We start from the raw sequence: 22,157 nt of genomic DNA on the forward strand, positions 1-22,157 counted from the left end.
ATCCCCATAACCCAAATGTTGATTCAGATGTTTAAGATATATTATTTTTGTTTTAATTATATTTTTATAGCAAAAAAAAAAAAAAAAAAATCATTTCTAATGCACTGTAAGAAAGATAAAAAAAAAGTTTTGGATACAAATGAGTGCAAATGCAAACAGTGAGTAAGGATTTACTTACTCAAAATATCAATATATGAATTATATAGATATATATAGATAATGGCTGATAATATATAGATATTATCAGCCATTATCAAAAGATATATATATTTGATAATCCTGATATCCAAATTCAACAGTTGGCCAAAAAATATTCAGTGTCTGCAGTATCTTTCACTAAATTAATACATTTAATGTTCAAAGACAAATATATTGTCATAAACTTTCAATTATTAAATAATAAATGCAAGTAATTTACTTTGAATTTTTTTTCTTTCTTTTTTTTTTTGGCACTTACTGTTTCAAAAGTTGGTAGTTATATAAAGATTATTTTTCAAGTTGAAATAAGTTGAAATCAGTGAGTGTCACAAAAAAAATTAACATCAGTAATGCCAAATAAATAACTGAATTATTGTATATGCATAAACAGAATTCTTCAACCACCCATAACACAGTTATAGTCGTAAAATAAACACTTCAATTCAAAGGTCGTAAATAAAAGATAACTTTGTAAAGAGGATACCTTTGACGTATTGAAGTGCAGACAATACATCTTATAAAATCACCCAAAATCTATAGCAAAAATATTAACTGTAAAAGTGTAGCCTGGACCAGTTTTTAATTCTTGAACAATTCAACATTCTTATTCAAATATTAAGCTATTTGACTTATATCAACAAGAGAAATAGAATAAATACTATAACAATCCAACATTTTTGACTAGATAACAGTAATCATCTTAATGCACCTCCAAATAACAATTATGGCTAAGATGTTAAAAGATTCGTTTAGATGAATGATGATTCAGATTATTACTACAGGAAGCATTTGGATGAGATGTAGTAACTTTTGTGGTTTTCAGAGCTTATACATGATCACTTGATTTTATTAATGTTGGAATGAATTAATGTTGTCAAGAGAGGATTGCAGCGGCTACAGCAACAATCAGCAATGTAAGCCATATGTTTAAAGTAGAAGTCCTGCCACCACTGTCTGGTTGATCTGCAGTACTAACTGAAATATATCGTAAATGTAATGATTCCTTTCTGTTAGCAGTTCTAAACTCTTCAACAACTTGGACAATATCTGGGGAGAAAAAATGCATATATTTAATATATATATATACAATACAAAATATTTTATCAACTATAATAGAGTACATTAAAAAGAAATGCACCATAGGAGAAACTGATGAAGATATGAAAGTAGCATTATGGTCCATATTTCAGTGTACATGATAAGTAGTTTTGTACCCTGCCCCAGGAATTCTGAAAGTGCTCTCAAACAGAAATGCTATCCCTTGCTATAACATTTGTTTCAGATCATTAAGTATAAAAAGTGTTTGACATTACAGAAATATTTATTTTACAAAGTTAATTTAGAAAGACCAACCTGCTAAATAAGAAGATTTGAAGAGAAATATGGCATTTAAAACATACTGAACAAGTCTATCATTACACTTATGCGAATGAACTTAACAAAACCAAAAATTTTCCTAATGCACAGAGGTAGTGTGAAAAAAGAAGTTTCAAATTAGAGAATGCGATGCATTTCTGGAGTGGCAAATATGATAAGATAAGACAGCTGTGAATTAGAAGATGGAAGAGACAAAAGCCAGTTGGAATGATAGAAATCTGTTGAAAAATTTGTAACACCACAGTGTATGTGTGTATTGTTAAGATTGGAAAAATTAGCTAGGACTAAGATACAAGAGCAAACAGGTAATGATAAAATTCTCTACAAAGGCAAACATGGAAAGATCTTATTTTAACAATCTAGTTATACTTTCCAATAGTTGGTAGCTGACAAAGGAAAGGTGTACACTATAATGTATGCATGTCTACATTTTATTTTTATTACTGGCCTTCCACCAGGAAAGTTAAGCCTATTTAGGGTAGTATAAATTCACAAAGGATTGATCACCCAAATTCAAACTCTATGCATTTATGGTGCACTAACTACTACCAACACAGGTCAATTTATGTTTATGAGGAGAAAACCCCACTGCCTCAACCAAGGTCAGTTAACTAAGTGCTAATAAAAAAGAAAAATAAAGGTGAATAACCCAAATCTTTGGGTAATCATTCATTTCACAATATAGGTTGGCTATTTCATGCCATAACCCAGTTTTTTTCTTTTCTGTTATTCTCAAACATCCTTTTTGTTTATATTTTTTACATACATATATATTTATGCACACATAACAACACTGACACTTTCAACTGTGTTGAATTAGATAGGCATTATACATCAATTTTTAAATCCTAGTCATAACGGTATATGTCTCTCTCTCTCTCTCCCCTTTTTCTTAAATATGAATACCACCCATTAAAGAATGTAAAATGGAACCACTGATTTTAGTATGAAGATAGGAAAATCAGTAGTTCCATACATGGCTTCAGAAATACAACTTAAATCTACCAGTCAGAAAAAAGGTTACTCACCCAAGGTATTAATCTATTTTTATCAATATTGTTATAGGTCATATTAAAAAAAAAAAAAATCTTTAATTCTCAATATACATTACACATAATTATACAGAAATATGCTTTCCTTTAAGGTGGGTTTAAAATATGACAACCTCAGACTGTGTTTTCTTTCATTTGTTTATAATGAGGATGCATTTATATAAACTGTCCATAAATGACAATTTAACAGGGAAGACAAATAATAAAATTTATAAAAACAAGAAAGTAGGCAGCACTCAATGTGGAGTCACTCACTTTTTTTACAATGCACTCATGTGACATTTATAATTGTATTTTTTATATAACAGTATTATAAAAGAATCTGCATTATGCAATTTTCAAGCATTTAATTACAATAAGCTTAGGATAATACTATATTACAACTGCACACTTACTTAAGGGGTAAAGGTGTTGGAAGAATAAGATGTATAGATCTACTACAATTAATTAGATTGTGCCAATTTTAATTTAATTTTTCTGTTTATAATGATCAGTTTATTTGTTAGTGAAATTATATTATGAGAAGAGTACAATTATTATTATTTATTTTAAATAATAAATTGTCTACTACATATGTTAAGTTTAAGGGAGATGGTAAATCCCGTATTATTTTACAGCCAGTTATGAAAAAACTGGGATCAAAATCCAAGAGTTTCATGCCGAAAAAAACTATCGGCAAGCCCAAGTGTAAGTAATCACTTGGGTAGTACAACACCGGATTTCGATCTGAGTTTTGTAACCAGCTGTAAAATAGCCTTTTGACTTGTTATAGTAGTAATGTCTACTACATATGCTGTGTGTATGTATATATGCAAGTTTAATTGAACTGAATGAATGCAATGATTTGAGTAAAAAATCATTTATTGGAAATGATAACTGCAATTTAATTAAAATTTATATATGATATGAAAATTATACAAATTTTCTCACATAATTCAAGTGTGTGAGATTTACTGCTTTCGAGTAAAGCAGTGTAACTGTTACACATAGTTGAGGCTCATTTTTATTGCTTCATGAATGAAACATAAACCAGAAGGGTGCTGAGAGAAATGAGAAGATTTTTGGAACTCGAAAGCAGATTTTTATGAAGTCTTTCATATAGAATGAAAAACATTTAAAAGGTATTGTCATAACATACACACCTGTTGGAAGAAGAAGATATGGTATGAAAAAATGAACAGGCTTTCATAAAAATAAAAATAAAGTTCTGAACCTTAAAAGGGATAAAAGGCAGGAAGATAGTGAAGATGACTGGCTTATGTTAGTACTTTTAGAGAAAACTGGCAACTAAAATTGCAAGTGTTTTGTGATTCTTTAAAAGGAAATGTATAGTGTTCAAATTAAGGATTTCAGATCCAGAAGTTTATTTTCAAATTTCTGGAAATAAAATTCATTGACAGCCACCTACAACCAAATAATATCATGAATGGCATGCTTTAAGAATAAAAAAGTTTAAATTATGAGAAAAAATAATATGTTTAAAATGTGGCTGAAAACTCACTTGTTTCTGTTTACTTGCCTGTGGTGAGTGGATTTCTGGAGCTCTGGTCTCATATGTAGGAAGAGGTATAAGCCTCAATAATATCTATAACACAGGATATATATTGTTGAGACTTACTGTTAAGAGTTATTCAACACTTAGACCTGAGAAAATTTTCAGATCAGTTTGCCACATTGCCAGTGTGTCCTACAAGGTACACAAGAGGAAGTATCTCAAAATTGGCCTGAAAGGGAACAAAATTTAGTTAGTTCTTATAACTTTGCTTACACAATACCCAAGGATAGAGTTCCAGAGGTAAATTTTGGTACAATGTGTTCCTGAAGTACATGCACCAAGTCTTGGTTTTTGGTATAGCAGGTAGCTTTCTCATGATAAAGGATCCCCTAATACCCATAACCAGTGCATTGATAATGATTAATTTATTTTCTTTCTTACTACATTATTAGACATTATCATCAGTCCAATAATGGAGACTTTACTGCTGTTATCCATAATTAGATTCTTGTAATGTAGCTCCATTCATTGACTGAATGGTGCAGCATTAAAGCCCACTATTTTGTTCAGCTAAGGCAGTTGTAATCAGTGTCCATCAAAAACTTATTCCAGAGGTACACAGATAACCATCCTTATTACATGAAAAAGAATTAGAAGTGCCAAGATAATTTTTAAGCAAAGAGGAAGTTGCTTTAATCTGGATCGATGTCATCTAGTTGTTAACCATCATAACGAGGAAAGAAGAAAGTAATTAAGAATGAAAGAAAACATGAGAAAAGATCGATCTATTCAATGATAGATGGGAAAGAGTACTGGCGGTTGGAGAAAAGAGAACACTAAAGTATCTCCACTCCTCCAGCACTGAAACAGAATGGCGGGTAAAATGTTAGATAATTTGGAAATCTTGTTCTAGAGGCCAAACATGGAACTTTTTTCAAGCTACTCCAAACCTCCAATAATCAGAGTTAATGGTCCTAGACTGGGCAATAAAATTAATATGCCATCACTTAATTCTTTCTTACTGCATAAATTCACCACTTGCATAACTTAGAGCTGAATTCGACATATTTTTGACCCTAATAATAAAATGACAAAAATGAATTTTGTATATTTGTTCTAGCTCACTTCTTTACAATCTTTTTATTATGGTTCTTTCAAGGAGAGGTCAGTTCAACCAAACTCCTGCTATTTATTTTATATATGCATGGACTAACTTATATATTTTAATTAAGCCTCCTCACTCTATCTCTCCTCTTTCAGATAAATTTTGAACACCCAACCTATTCACATAGCATATTCTGGTAATTGGACCACATATTTTTAATAAGCTATATAAAACACAATGAATTAATAAAAGACACGACAAGTTTCATAAGTCGTTTGAGGGGTAAAAGGTAACTTAAAGTTTAAAACATAAAGAAAAGAGAAAGTAGTAGTATTAGTTCATACTATACAGTTGTAGCCATCTGACTATTCATAAAATTAAAAATCAGAATGCAGATTCAAAGCAGTGCAACCTATTTTCATAACTATGGTGAGAATTCCTCCAACCACTTTGCAAACCTTTCCTTCTTCTGACCATAATTAAAAACTGAGTAAAATAAATTTGTGAGCCATAAATCAATATTGGCTTAACTTTACTGAACTTTCCTTGTTGTCCTACCAATATGATTAGTTATTATTATTATTATTATTATTCAGGCCTCCATGGAGTCAAAAGACTCATCGTGGGAGGCCCTTCCTAAGAAACACAAAGTCTACCAAGACTCATCAAGGGGAGGTCCCCCCCCTGAGAAACACAAAGTCTATCATACCACTCCTTAAACTCATTGACCGTTCTCACTCTCACCACTCCATCAGGCAATGCATTCCATGGTTTAACCACCCTCCATGCAAAGAAACCACTCCGCACCATCTTGTTCACAGTTTCCTTTCGTAATTCCAGGGATGGCCTCTTGTCATCACTCTTTCCCTCTGTTCAACCAAGCGAAAGAACTCCCCAGTGTCAACCCTGTAACCACCTCTCAACAGTTTAAAAGTCATATCAATCCTATCACTTCTCCTTCTATCCACCAAACTCTGCAGTCCACATTCCCTCAGCAGATCCTCATAACTATCATTGTACAGTCCCCCGAAACCATCTTTGTTATCCACCTTTGTACCCTTTCCACAGTTAATTTATCTCCTTCAAATCCTGGGGACCAAATCTGAGAATAATAGTCCAAGTGTGGTCTGATCAGGGTCTTATACAATGGAATGATAACTGTTTTATCTCTGAGGTCAGCATCCTTCTCATTATTGCAGCAATCCTCTGTGTTACCATCACCACCTTTGTAATATGTCCCCTAAATTTCAGGTTTCTATCAATCATCAACCCCAGATCTCTTGTCTCCTTTACTTCCTCCCATAGAGTATACAGTGTCTCATCGATGTTTCCCAAACCTCAAGACTTTACATTTTGCTGCATTAAACCGACACCACCATTCATTTGCCCATCTATCTAGCTTATTCAAATCCTCTTGCAGGGCTGCCACATCTGCACTATTACTAATAATCCTTCCCAGCTTCGCATCATCTGCAAACAAGGGACCCCAAGACCTACAAGTATGATTTGTAGGTCTTGATCCCCACAAAAAAAAACACCAAAAGACCCAAATCCTTGAATTCAGTTTATTTCAGTTTACTATCCTAATTTATGCTCACACATAGACCTACACATTTTACTGTGTGGGTATTTAGAACTGAAATCCTAAGGAATAGGTTGGTTACTCCTTATTCCTGAAGGTGTCCTATGTCTATAGAAGCGTGTTTACGGGACCGGTTTGTCTGTTCTGTGGGATGAAAAACATGAATTTCCAGGTGAAAAAGCCTCCTACCTCCATATGAGACTGGCTAAACTCAACTCACCTTTAGTCAAAAGAGACCAGATAAAGGTTCCTCATGTCACTGACTGGAATCAAACCCAGGTCTTCCATCTAAAGGGCTTTGTCTATACTGACTAAGCTACAGAGGCTCTTCTTAATATAACTGAACCTAAATGATTTTATGAATATACAGTAATACCTTGCATAGTATGGTTAATAGGTACCAAAAAATGCAAAGCCACACTGTTTAAAACATTATTATAATTGTTAGCTAAGTATCAATTGTTCTGTAAGCTCACTACTAATGAATGTGTACAGAAAAATTACAAAAGGATTAACAATCAAGATATTTATTGTTGATAACTGAAAGAGTTTTTAATTGGAAAAACTATTTAAAAAATGTAGTCTGCATAGGTTTTTTCTTCATTTTCCATGGATATCTCTGTAATATTGAATAGCATTTTGCAACACTTGATGAACTTTACTGCTTCATTCAATGTTAGAATCGGCATTGTCTATTTTTCTAACAAAAAAGTTGAAAGATCATTTAATGAGAAATCTTTTATAGGTGCATCAGCAACAGTTTTTTCTAATTTATCTTCCTCTTCTTCATATAAACATTGGTGATCCATCTCCAAAAGAGTTTCATTATCTTAGTTATTTGAATGTGAGCAAATGCATCTCACACCTATCCAAATAGAATTTCAAATCTGAGATCTTTCCCGATCTGTACAATGTCTTTTGAAACAGTTTTAATTTGCAATTCAAAACTGGTGAAATATTCCAACAATGTGGTAAAACATATTGCACACAGTTCTCATACTGCAAGCATATTTTCAACAAGATTTCTGATATTAAAATGTTTACAAAATTCCATAAAATAATGGCCCCCATCTCCTGTTTGCTTTTATGACTTGAGGAAAAAAAAAGTTTGTCTTAAATGTAGCACTGACATCATGATTTGTTGGCTGCAATAATAATGTTGTATTGGGTGGCAGCAAAGGATTTTAACATTTCATGCAAGTAAGAAATAACAGTAGGATGACTTGGTGAACCATCTATTAACAAAATTTTAAAATTCATATCATTATCTTTGCAGCAATGCTCAACTGCAAGACAAAAATAAGTTGTAAACCGTTCTTCGAACATCTGTTGTGTCACCAATATTTCTTATTTGATTGCCACGTTACAAACACATATTTTAAAGTTATAAAACCAACCACACTTTGCTGAACCATTTCTCTCCTTGAGATATTTCCATTTTCTTCTCTAGATTTTCAGCTTGGTAAAAAAGCAAAGATTTTAATTTAAAGTCAATAGATGCATTTCCACCTAATAAAAGTGTCAAAAGATCTTTTGAAAGTTTATATCCTGGTTGCAACTTTTACTTTTCTGCTAAGTGCATGAAGGCATCTTCCAAAACAAACCTGTTTTGGAGGTTGGGAAATTTTTGGGAAATTTTGCATCATCATTATCAGCACTAGCACTTTCACCCACAATTGGAATGTTATGAATCTCACACACATATTTTCAAGTTATAAAACCAACCACACCTTGCTGAACCACTTCCCTCCTCGAGATATTTCCATTTTATTCTGTTTTTTTTTTTTTTACCACCTTATAGAGACCTATTGTTGCTTTAGCTTGAATTATCATCTGACTTAATGCAATTTTTTTCCCTAATTGTGAGCCATAATCCAATCTTCAATCTATATCATTAAAAGACATTCTATATTATTCACTGGAGAACTTTATGTTTAACAATCATTTTTATCATATAAGATGATATGGGTATTTCATGTTTTTTTAATTTGATCTTTCTTCTTAATAGCATTCATACTGATGACTTATTCATTCCTTTGTTACATGTTATTTTAACATACAATACACCTTCTTCATGATACTTTATAATTTCTAGTTTTTGTTCTAGTGTTAACCATTTACATTTGTTAGGTTCACATCATAGCATTTCCTCTTTCTACTCATACCTGCATATGAGAGGGTGCTTGTAAAAAAAAAAAAAAAAAAAAAAAAAAAAAAAAAAAAAAAAAGCTAACGCCTATTTGTTCCCGTATAGGGAGTAGGCGGGGCCATTAACCCTGTCTAACTTTTGGAGACTGAGTGGGCAATTCAATCTCCACTGGTAGCCAATCAGAGAGATAGCTGGCCCAAGGCTATCACTGATTCATCAGTACGCAGTGAAGAAGGTGGCAAGCTAGTGCCGCCATCTTGTGGTCCCTAACACAATATTTCTAATGTCTGAAAATAGTGTGGGTTCGACGATCGATTTTCTTGAGTTTACGGGACGAAAAACCCGAGTTTCCAGGAGAAAAAACCCACTAGCCCTTGCCAGAGATTGACTAACTCGGAAACCGGTCGAAAAAAGGCTTGGAAAAATGTCCTCTAGTCGGCGACTAGATTTGAATCACCAAATCCTTTCTTCGTGCGGTCAAGCGCTGTAGAATGCAAACACCACTTCTACTGAGCTACACAGGCTCTTCTTGTATGTGATAAAAATTAAAAAAAAATTGTACAGCAACCATGATGTTGCTGCAGCAAAACTGAAAAGGGTGCATCGGTAACATTTGTAGATGTTTCAGTAGAATTGGAATGTTGGTAATAATGCAGTACTATACTATAGCAAAACCCAAGCTATGCAAGGTACTGTTGTATATATTAAACAACAAGAGTTCTGATACAGGAATATTGATTCCTAACTACCTGACTTGTAAAAGATTCACTTCTACATATTACTTCTTATCATTTATCTGTCTTTTTATCCATCGCACTAGAAGATCATCAATACTTATTTGGTGCATTTCGATCAACAGGTTCTTTTGTAGAACTTTATCAAAGTTTTGCTGAAATCCAAATACATACATCACATCATAGCCATTACCAGAGAATATATCCTTTGCGACCTCTTCATAAAAATAGTATGCAGGGATTTGTCATAATTAGCAGGGCCAGCAGAAGCGAGCCTGCATTGCAGGCGGGCGCCGTTTCGAAGTGTTAGGATGAAGTTTCATTCTTTCTTTAAATTTTTGTAAACGAATTAAGTAATAATAATTAGGTAAGTCAATATAATTTCTGCAAATTTACAGTTAGAAAAAGTTACAAATTTACAAAAAAAATCCTTGTAAATTCTTTCCACATGATTATGACAAAAATAAAAATTAAATTGCCATTTGTTTTAGGGTGCCCATTTCAGCTTTGCAGGCAGGCAACATCCAGCCTAGCACCAGCCTGATAATTACTAAATCACTTAAGGAATTGACAACATAGATAAGAATATAAATTAAATTATACTTTAATAAATATTTCCGATATTTCGACAACGTCACGTTGCCATCTTCAAAAGGAACTTACAAAAAAGGCACATGCATGTAGGCTACTACAACAGAGTAACTGAGAATGAAGTGAGGAAGCTACTATTCTCCTAAAAGTCCTAATGGTGCCCCCTAGTGGGCTATGTAGGTGTTCTTGGCCATTGGACTGAAGGTCTGCTGATGTAAGCCTCCCAAATTTGGGGCACTCTCATGCAACCAAATTTGTTGAGGTTTGGAGTGTTTCTTAGGGCTGAGAATGATTCCGTGAATAGTCTTTCGAATTTGAACTTGCTATGGTGTATATTGTAGCTTTCTTCCACTGTATTCCGTGGCATGTATCCAGAGCATGGTCTGCAAGACCCGAGTGGCTGTACTTGTGAAACCGGATGTAGTCCTTGTGTTCCAAAATTCTGATATTCGCTGTCCTGCCTGTTTGGCCAAAGTAAGACAGTTTACAGTTGCAAGGGACCTGGTATACACCAGGTAGGTCTAGGGAAGTGGTTGGTCTTTAGTGGAGCAGATAAGAGATGCCAATTTTCTGTATGGTCTGTAACAGGAGGTCAAGTCATGTATTTTTTAAGATTTTGGTAATTTTTTCTGAGGTGCCTCAGATGTAGGGAATGGTGATGGATTTAGAGTAATCCTTGTTGTGAAGGGGAGGGGATTTGTTGGTTTCAATATTTTTTGGATTTTATTGGGGGGGGGGGGGAGCCATTGACTGAGAAAGTATTGAGGATGTGATTTAGTTCAGTGTTTAGGGCCTTGTCGTTTGAACAAATTAGTTATGCCCTGCTGTATAGTTTTTTTCCACCACTCGATATTGTTGTGAGGGGGGGGGGGGATTGTTGGTGAATGTACCTGCCAGTATGGGTGGGTTTCTATAAACTGAGAAAACCAACAAAGGTTCCATCAGGCTGGTAAGTGACTAATGTGTCTAGGAAAGGACACAAGTTTCACAAGTACAGCCACTAGGGTCTTGGCGTGTATCCATGTTCTGGATACATGCCACAGAATACGGTGGAAGAAAGCTACAATAATACACCGCAGCAAGTTCAAATTCGAAACTATTCATGGATTCAGTCTCAGCCCTAAGAAACTCTCCAAACCTCAACAAATTTGGTTGCATGAGACTGCCTCAAATTTGGGAGGCTTATATCGGCAGACCTTCAGCCCAATGGCCAAGAATACCTACATAGCCTGCTAGGGGACACCATTAGGACTTTTAGGAGAACAATAGCTTCTTCACTACATTCTCAGTTACTGTGTTGTAGTGCCTTTTTTGTAAGTTCCTTTTGAAGATGGCAATGTGATGTTGCCGAAATATCGAAATATTTATTAAAGTATAATTTAATTTATATTCTTATGTACGTTGTCAATTCCTTAAGTGATTTAGTAATGCATAACCAACGTATAAGCTTGTCTACGAGAAGGTCCTGATAATTAGTTTCTCCCTGTACTGAAACCATGCTATGTGAGGCTCAAGAAGCAATTAAACTAACCCAGATTACAAAAAAAATCTATTGTCAACTTTTACATCCAGGATGGCACAGAAAACTTCTCAGGTTCTTGAAAGATGATTCAAATGTCTTCAAGTTTTACTAAAAATTAGCTACCCTTATCTGTTCACCAAAAGATCCTCTCCATCATCTAGTTCATCCTGGTATCTGCAGTATTCCTTGTTCTTTCAAATTTCATCAAACTGGAAAATCAGTATTCAACTGTATGATTAAAGAAAAGACGTCCAATATTTACACAACAGCTGTTTAGCAATTGCAAACTGTACCACTCTATAAATACCAAAGTTATAAATATTAATCTGAGAAACTGTTTTTGGAATCTGTTACAGCTCTACAGAATTCTTCTAACCTCAATAAATGTGGCTGCTTCACTCTACCAATAATCTGGAAGATATCATTCCAAGATTATGACCTGAATAATCAATAACTGCTCACCATTCCCAAAGAAGACACAAGTTAGAACTATAAGAGCACACCATTCTGAACTCAAGTCTGTCTTTTGAAATAATTATATTTATAAGAAAGATTCCGGTAATTGGACCACATGTTTATTACGATAAATAAAACCAACCCGACAAGTTTCGTAGTCATGACTTACATCTTCAGGAGTCAAAGGTAACTAAAAGTTAAAACACACCAAATGAGAAATTACTCAAAATAGTTCATTCTATGCAGTTGTCTAACTGGTCATTAAACTGAACATCTGAATGTAGATTCAGTGCAATGCTAAGTTTGAACAATGCTGGATGCTGTCACGTTGAGTTGTTCACGTTCACATTGTCCGAGGTCTGGCTTGGGTATATTTTTTATCAATGCTGACCAAACTTGGTGTAGAATTAGGCCCTGGTTTTTGTTGCATTGCATTGGAATTCTAAGCATGTTTGTAGTTTCTTTAAATTTCCTTATGAAACAATTTTTTTTCAATGTAAGATATGTTTGTTTTTTGCCAGAGTACATTATGGCTGGTGGAAGTTGTATGGTATGCTAAGCCTAATTTGTTTTCAATTCTTTTTTGCACGTCTTTTTGGTGTTCGTTCATACGAATTTCCCCTGATCTTCCCATCTGGCCTACATAGCAGATGCCACAGGAACAATGAATATCATATACACTTGGTTTTTTTAAAGGATGATGTGGAGGTTTTGGGGGATGTAGAGATCTTGACATTTTTTCCAACGGTAGAAAAGCCACTTTGATGTTATGTTTGTTTAGAAATTTGGCCATTTTGTCTGTAACATTTTTGATGTATGGAAGCGTAATTGCGTTCCTGAAATCTTGCTTTTGTGAGATAATTGTAGGAGGTGTGTTCAGGATTTTTTTGATAGTCTTCGGTTCATAACTTTTTTTTTGAGGATCTGTGTTAAATGTTGAAGTTCTTAATTTCTTTGTTTTTCTGTGCTTGAAATATTATAAGCTCTGTCCCCCAAGGTTTTAATTAAACCTATCTTTTACGAGGGGTGGTGGTGTGAGGCCACATTAAGGAATCTTCCTGTGTTGGTGGGTTTTCTATAGATGGAGAAGGATAATTTATTATCTTTTTCATTGATTTGTATTAGGATATCAAGAAAGGGAATTTTTTATGCTCTTCTTGTTCCAAAGTAAATTGTATGTTTTTGTATATATTATTCAGGTAATCTTTGAAAGCAGTTAGTTCCTCTGTTGTTCCTGGCCATATGATGAAAATATCGTCTACATAGCGTAGCCAGATTTTCGGTTATTTTATGATAATTGTTTAAAGCATTATTTTCAAAATGTTCCATATATAGGTTAGCTAAAGCCGGGGAGAAGCCCATAGCCAGTCCTTCTTTTCAAAAATTTATTTTGATACATGAAAAAAGTGTTTTTTATGCAATGTTTATAAAGTTCTACGATGTCTGGAGGAAAAAGGTTTTCAAGGATATTCACTGTTTCATTTCTAGGAACATTTGTAAACAGGTTGATTACATCTAAACTTGCTAAGATGTCTGCAGGTCCTATGTATATGTCCATTACCTTCTCAATAAAATGTGAAATATTCTTAATGAAAGATGTTGTTTTTCCTATGTGTGGTAAGATCATGATGGTGAGGTGTTTTGCCAGAATGGAGGTAGGAAAGTCTCTTTCATCCACTATCGGTCTTAAAGGAATACTTATCTTGTGTATTTTTGGAACACCACATACTCTTGGAACTAATGGGTGTTTTGATTGTAGAGTTCTTTTTAGTTCTTCAGTCCAATTAGGTATCTTTTTAATTAGATCATTGGTTTAATTGTCAGCTAGCCAGGTGGGAATCTCTGTCTAAAGGTGTATAGGTATTAGAATCTTCAAGAAGAGTTTTCATTTTTTTGTTATAATCCTCTGAGTTCAAAACTATCGTTGCATTCCCTTCAACCACCTTAATTATAGCGATATTTTTGTAATTAATTTGTAATTAATGAACGGTTAGACAATTGCACAGAATGAACTATTTTGAGTAATTTCTCATTTCGTGTGTTTTAACTTTTAGTTACCTTCGACCCCTGAAGATGTCTTATGACTTATCACAAGTTTCGTAAGTCATACGACTTACGAAACTTGTTGGGTTGTTTTTTTTATTGTTATTTATCATAATAAACATGTGGTCCAATTACCGGAATCTTTCTTATGAACTGATAAACCACAGAAACCTTCGCATATAATTATATTTGACAAGAAATTATATTCTTGTTTAATCCTTTACCCAAGTATAACAAAGTTTGCATGTGGAATATCTTCACATGTAGGCTACTTGTATACAGAAGCTGTTGACTTTACATCATTTGCATTCCGTAAGTCGTATGACTTACGAAACTTGTCGGGTTGTTTTTTATTGTTATTTATCGTAATAAACATGTGGTCGAATTACCGGAATCTTTCTTATGATAAACCACAGCAACTTTCGCATATAATTATATTTGACAAGAAATTATATTCTTTTACCCAAGTATAACAAAGTTTGCATGTGGAATATCTTCATATGTAGGCTACTTGTATATACAAGCTGTTCACTTCACATGATTTGCCTCAGTATTCCATAATGTAAAAAGATTACAAGAAGAGCCACTACCCAGGAAGATACCATAGTTGAATCAATGCAAAATCATATATTTTCCATATACAAGTAGTAAAAAAAAAAAAAAAGTATATCACTTATTATTAAAATACTTTGGATGAGAGATAACTTTTGAAATTTTTTTCATTTTGTCATAAAGTAAATTATATTCTTCTTTAATCCTTTATCCAACTATAAGCAAACAAAGTTTGCACATGTAGTACCTTGATGACTGTGTTTGTCTTCCTCCTGTTATACTTGTATGCATGTGCATATCTCATATCTTTGTGTGTCTGAAACTGCTTTGGTAGCCAAGGTGAAATATCGACTAATAACAAAATCACTAAAACAAATAAAAGAAGAAGCAAGTATCTAAGGATGATAGGGTTGCTTTATATGGCGATTCAATCATTAAGTGCGTGGTAAAAAATCAAGTGCATAAAACATGTTTTACTCGTGCAATAAAATGAATATCAGATGCTTTGCATAAAAAGAAGAATGGACAGCAGAATTAGTGGTATAGTATGTCCACACTTGCTTGAGCTTTGCTTGGTTTTGTGTCAAGAATAGTCGATTCATGCTGAAGGGGAGAAAGAAACGAAAGATGCACATATTGGTCGCAAACACACGAAATCACGTGCTTTATAGGTAAAATTTTCCAACTGTTACACAGGCAAAATACTTACCACTTTAAAAACTACAATAATCATAAAAGAGAAGTTAATTTTTTGATGTAATAATACACAACTCATCCCACAATAAGGTTTGATTACCCTATTATAGGAATGGATTCCCCTTCTGTTGACACGTGCAAAAGTGTCGAAGGGTCTCATATCTGTGAGAGGTTTTATAGGTAAAATTTTCCAACTGTTACACAGGCAAAATAGTTACCACTTTAAAAACTACAATAATCATAAAAGAGAAGTTAATTTTTCGATGTAATAATATACAACTCGCCCCACAATAAGGTTTGATTACCCTATTATCGGAATGGATTCTCCTTCTGTTGACACTGGCGAAAGCGTCGAAGGGGCTCGTATCTGTGAGAGTTCTACAAATTCCTGCCATGTACTATCATATCCTGCACACCTCTTGATGGGTGTACACGATAAGTTAGTACTACATGAAAAATTTACATCATTACTAACTTCCTATCTACAATTTTCCTCCAAATCACTCTGTTACTTTCATGCCGGCTGGGGCATCGCCCGGTTAAACAAGGTACCCCAGTTGTTTTCGCCAGGAAACAAGGGCGAACATTGAAAAGTCAGCTACTGGAACAAATCTGAAAGCACACCCTAACTCAACATCACCAGAGTTAAAGATCGGTACAATCAACATAAGAAGCCTGAACAGCAAAGAAATGGAGCTAGCTGAGGAATTAGATAAGTACCAGATCAACAAAATAGGGGAGACTGAAACAAAAAAGACAAAAACTAGCGAGATCTTTCTGAGCAATAAATACAAAATGTTATATTCAGGAAATGACAATCAAGGAAAAGAAGGAGTAGCCATAGTATTCAACACAAAATATGAGGCTAATCTTTTTGAATGGCAGGCAGTCTCAAGTAGAGTGATGTGGACAAATATCAGAATGGGGAATTGGACAATGAGACTTATTTGTGCCTATGATACCACAGAAGGTTCTACTAAGGTAGAAATGGAGGAATTTTTTGATACTTTAGAAAAAGTAACTGACACAATGAAAAAGGAAAAGTTGGTCCTTGTTGGGGATCTAAACAGCAGAGTAGGAAATGATTGTCAGATATACAAAATTTTTTGGGAAAATTTGGAGAAAAGAGCAAAGCTAATAATAATGGCAAATACCTGTTGGATTTCTGCTCAGGATATGGACTGGTTATTACTAACACCATGTTCCAACATAAAAATGTGCACAAATTCACATGGTGAGAAGAGGCAAGGAATAAGAAAAGTCTCCTTGACTATGTTATTGTTGATAGTGATGTTTTCTCCCTGGTGCAGGACATCAGAGTGTACAGAGGATTTGAAATTGGAAGCGATCACTATTTAGTCTTGAGCAGGATAAAACTGAATTTCATATTGAAAAGAATAACATGTAAGAAAGTTTTAAAGCGAATAAAAGTTGAGCAGCTCTCAGATGTGAACAGTAGACTAAAATACACAAACACGATTGAAGAAAAAATGAAAGAGTTTGAGGACAGGAACCAAACCGTGGAGATTCAGTGGCAAGCCTTGAAGAAAGCCCTGATTGATTCTACAGAGGCATGTGGTGAGGTTGTCTGCAAGGATAAAAAAATCAGAACTCCCTGGTGGACACAGGAAGTTAAAGAGGCAGTGAAGGAAAAGAAGAAAGCATATCAAAAGCTCCTGTCAAATAAGTCAGCTTTTGCTCTTAGAGAATACAGAGACAAATGTAAGAAAACGAAACACTGTGGAAAACTAGCTAAACAAAAGTCATGGGAGGACTTTGGCAAGAACATAGAAAATAAATATCAAGAAGGTGGTAAGATATTCTGGAAGTTGTTGAAGAAGCTTAGATATGGAGAAAAGAGTGCTGTAAAAGGAGTTAGAGATGATAAAGGTGACATGAAAAAAGGAGAAAAAGATATCCTTGAAGTATGGAGTAATTACTTCGAAAAATTGGTAAATGAAACAAGCAGTGATAGCAGAGTGGTAAAAAACACTCAACAGGCATACAGTCACGAATACATATCCATACTTAAAGTAGAAAAAGCCATTGAAGGCTTGAAATGTGGAAAGGCAGCAGAAGTAGATGAAATTAGACCAGAAATGCTGAAGTATGGTGGTATAAAAGTCTTACAGTGGCTGCACTGCATAATTCAGAAAGCCTGGACAGAGGGACGAATTTTCAATGATTAGAGTAGAGCTGTAATAGTACCCATATATAAAAAGGGAAATAAAACTGAATGTGAGAATTACAGAGGTATTTCCCTACTAAGTATTCCTGGCAAGATCTATGCAAGTATACTTGAGAAACGGTTGAGAAGAATTGTTGAAGAAAAGCTTGGTGAAGAACAACCTGGATTCAGGCCAAATAGAGGCTATCAGGATCTGATCTTCACTTTACGACAAATAGTTGAGAAAGCGTGGGAATATAATAAAGATCTATATTTTTTAAGTTTTGTCGATCTGGAAAAGGCATATGACAAGGTGCCAAGAGAGAAGCTATTCAATACGCTACAGTTATTTGGTGTCAATGGAGCATTACATCGAGCAATACTTAGTCTGTATTTGAGTTGTAAGTCAGCAGTTAGAAATGAAGGAAATACAGGAAGATGGTTTAATGTTATATCTGGTGTGAGACAAGGATGTACATTATCCCCTCTGTTATTCATTATCTATATGGATCACATTATGAAAGAAAGTGGTATTAAACATGATATCAGAATTGGAGATGTTAATGTCAGCTCTTTGCTTTATGCAGATGATGTTATACTTTGAAATAAATCCGCTACAAGTTTGCAAGATTCTCTGACTAAATTGAATAACTGTTGTAATAGATATGGTATGAAGGTCAGCATTAAAAAGACAAAGACAATGAAAATAGGTAGAATTGTTGAAAATGTCAACTGTCTTATGAATGGGGAACCTGTGGAACAATTAAAATATTTCAGCTACTTAGGCACGATTTTTAGTGAAGATGGTAAATTAAATATGGAAATAAACAACAGAATCAACAAAGCTGGTATTGTGGGAAGTCAATTGAATAAATTCATATGGAATAAGAGAGAAATTAGTTGGAACACTAAATTAGCTGTATACAAGACAGAATTCAAGCCAATTTTAACTTATGGATCTGAGAGCTGGGTCAGAAGTAAAACACTTGACTACAGACTAGAGACCGCAGATATGAGAGTCCTGAGAAAGATTATAGGCATGAACAGATGGCATCAATGGCAATATCATATTAAAAACGAGGATATCAGGAAAGGACTTGACATTGCTGGCATCCAGGAACGTGTTAGTAGAGCTAATCTCAGGTGGTATGGTCACGTAAACAAAATGGGCGAGGAAAGATTAGCAAAACAAGTGTTCTCTGCCAAGTTGGCAGGAAAACGACCCAGAGGAAGACCAAGATATAACTGGATTGATAAGGTACAATGTGACTTAGACGATTTAAATATAAGATCTGATAATGATAATATTGGAGTCTTGACAAGTAGCAGACTGATTTGAAGGAAAATTGTAGATAGGAAGTTAGTAAAGATGTAAATTTTTCATGTAGTACTATCATATCATGTACACCACTTTTGATGATGATGATGACTCCTTTTACAGAACTCTTTCCTCCATTTCTAAGCTTCTTCAACAACCTCCAGAATATTTTACCACCTTCTTGATATTTATTTTCTATGTTCTTGCCAAAATCCTCTCATGACTTTTGTTTAGCAAGTTTGACACAGTGTTTCGCTTTCTTACATTTGTCTCTGTATTCTCTAAGAGAACAAGTTGACTGATATGACAGGAACCATTGATGTGCTTTCTTCTTTTTCTTCACTGCCTCTTTAACTTCCTGTGTCCACCAGGGAGTTCTGATTTTTTTATCCTTGCAGAAAACCTAACCACATGCCTCTCTGGTAGAATCAATCAGGGCTTTCTTCAAGGCTTGCCACTGAATCTCCAAGGTTTGGTTCCTGTTCTCAAACTCCTTCAATTTTTCTTCAATAATCTTTGTGTATTTTAGTCTACAGTTCACATCTGAGAACTGATCAACTTTTATTCGCTTTAAAACTTTCTTACATGTTTTTCTTTTCAAAATGAAATTCAATTTTATCCTGCTGAAGACTAAATAGTGATCGCTTCCAATTTCAAATACTCTGTACAGTCTGGCGTCCTGCACCAGGGAGTAAACATCACTATCAACAATAACATAGTCAATGAGACTTTTTTTATTCCTTGCCTCTTCTCTCTGTGTGAATTTGTGCACATTTTTATGTTGGAATATGGTGTTAGTAATAACCAGTCCATGTCCTGAGCAGAAATTCAACAGGTATTTGCCATTATTATTTGCTTTGCTCTTTTCTCCAAATTTTCCCCAAAATATTTTTGTATGTCTGACAATGATTTCCTACTCTGCTATTTAAATCCCCAAAAAGGACCAACTTTTCTTTTTTTATTGTGTCAGTTGCTTTCTCTAAAGCACCTCAAAAAATCCTCCACTTGAACTGTAGTAGAACCACAGGCACAATTAAGTCTCTTTATCCAGTTCCCCATTCTGATATTTGCCCACACTCTGCTTGAGACTGCCTGCTATTCAAGATTAGTCTCGTACTTAGTGTTGAATACCTTGATTTTCGTTGCCTGAATATAACATTTTGTATTTATTGCTCAGAAAGATCTCACCAATTTTTGTCTTTTTGTTTCAGTCACTCCTATTATGTCAATCTGCTGCTTATTTAATTCCTCAGCTAGCTCCATTTCTTTGCCGTTCAGGCTTCTAATGTTGATAGTACCGATCCTTAACACTGGTGATGTTGAGTTGGGGTGTGTTTTCAGATTTGTTCCAGTAGCTGACTTTTCACTGTTCACTCTGGTTCCCCTGGCAAAAACAACGGGGACCTTGTTTAACCTGGCAACGCCCCACCTAGCATGAAATATTGTCATGTTGTACCATCATTTTGCGTTTTAGTTTAAGCAAATAAGAATAGAATTTGGTCAGCTAAATCCCAAATAGCTAGCCCATCTTCGTTTGTTCAGTATCCAAGTAGATACCCAACAGGATGCACCACGAGAAGGTAAGGATTGGACATTAGGTCAGAAGCCTTGGTCGGTTCTCTGCATTTCTTTAAAGGCTATGTGGAGATCTCCCCTCAGTTATACAGCTTTGTCCCTTAAGCACCCCTAGTGGTGAGCACAAACAACTGGAATAGTGAGATAAAGAATGTAGAAAGGGATTTGAAGAAGTTGTTACAGGAAGTGGAAACTAACCACTTTCCCAATAGTCATTGGGTAAGTGGTTAGTTTGTTGTCCAGATACAAGAGTAGTGAACCGAGAAGGAGAGCAATGATACTGAATGGCATGATGGCTGAATTCTGTTAGATGGAGAAAGTGTTCAATTTGTGAATGTATGGAATGAATTAGAAAGGAAGTAAGAATGGTTGAAAGCTGATGGAAGAATGCATTTGAATGGGATTGGTGGGCCATTTGGAGCTATCTGTTTTTTCACACAGGGTTCATACAAAATTAGTACCACTACGAGTTCAGACAAAGAGTGGAGAATTGTTATGCTTGTATACCGTGGAGCATTCAGGATCTGATCTTTGGTGGTGGTGGGGAGTGGGGGGAGTTGAGAATAGACACTACATTCTTTTCTTTTAGGCTTACACGGTGATCAGAATACATTTTGGAAAATTATGGAGACAACTACATTATTTGAGTAAAATTTTAGTTTAATATAAACCAAAATCCACATACGTTTTGACCTTTATATCAAGGTCATCTTCTGGAGCATATATCTACTCTATAATATAAAATGATAAGCTTCTTTTGTAACGTTTTTTGTAATGTTTCAAGTTATTTGAAACATTTTGAAACTCACAGGCTACACTGAGTGTTTAGTCTTCAAAATTCAAGTCATCAGAATTCAAGGAGAACCGGCCTACCAGTCCGGAACACTGGGGGGGGGGGGGGGGGGGTCTGGGCACTATAGGCATCAGAGCCCCACACTAGTAATATATATAGAGAAACAAGCTGCACTACAATCTACATGGTTTACTAAAGTTACTGACCAACCATTACAACAATTATTGGCCTGACCTCTGGTGGACAAAAAGAAAAAAAAACTTTACTACGTCCTGTTATTAATATTATCCATTGGTTATAAAATTACATTGGGAGCAACAAAGTCTACATCATCATATCGTCAATCATCAAATTCCTGCCATGTACCCTCAAGGGGGTATAGAGGATATGATAGTACTACATGAAAAAATTACATCATTACTAACTTCCTATCTACAATTTTCCTCCAAGTCAGTCTGTTACTTGTCAAGACTCCAACATTATCAAATCTTATATTTCTATCATCTAAGGCACTTTTTACCGTATCAATCCACCTGTATCTTGGTCTTCCTCTGGGTCATTTTTGCTGCCAACCTGGGAGAGAACACTTGTTTTGCTAATCTTTCTTCACCCATTCTGTTTAAGTGACCATACCACCTGAGATTAGCTCTACTAACGCATTCCTGGATGCTGACAATGTCAAGTTCTTTCCTAATATCCTCGTTTTTAATATGATATTGCCATTGATGCCATCTGTTCACCCCTCTAATTTT

The 22,157-nt window shown here is 34.7% G+C and overlaps 1 protein-coding gene across 1 annotated transcript in view; it reads right to left on the minus strand.

Moving 5' to 3' along the window:
- Window positions 1–761: 761 nt before the first annotated feature.
- Window positions 762–22,157, minus strand: part of LOC150109888 (uncharacterized) — a 67,296-nt gene continuing 45,900 nt past the window's right edge. The window contains exon 3 of the mRNA XM_090415687.1: window positions 762–1,245. Within this exon, the coding sequence (XP_090271813.1) occupies window positions 1,073–1,245 (173 nt within the window). The 3' untranslated portion in view covers window positions 762–1,072. The remainder of the gene's footprint in view (window positions 1,246–22,157) is intronic.

This window comes from Typopeltis vanoorti, chromosome 1 (genome assembly GCF_054136105.1).
Source record: "Typopeltis vanoorti isolate ZY-2024b chromosome 1, IOZ_Tvanoo_1.0, whole genome shotgun sequence".
Taxonomy (NCBI): Eukaryota; Metazoa; Arthropoda; class Arachnida; order Uropygi; family Thelyphonidae; genus Typopeltis; species Typopeltis vanoorti.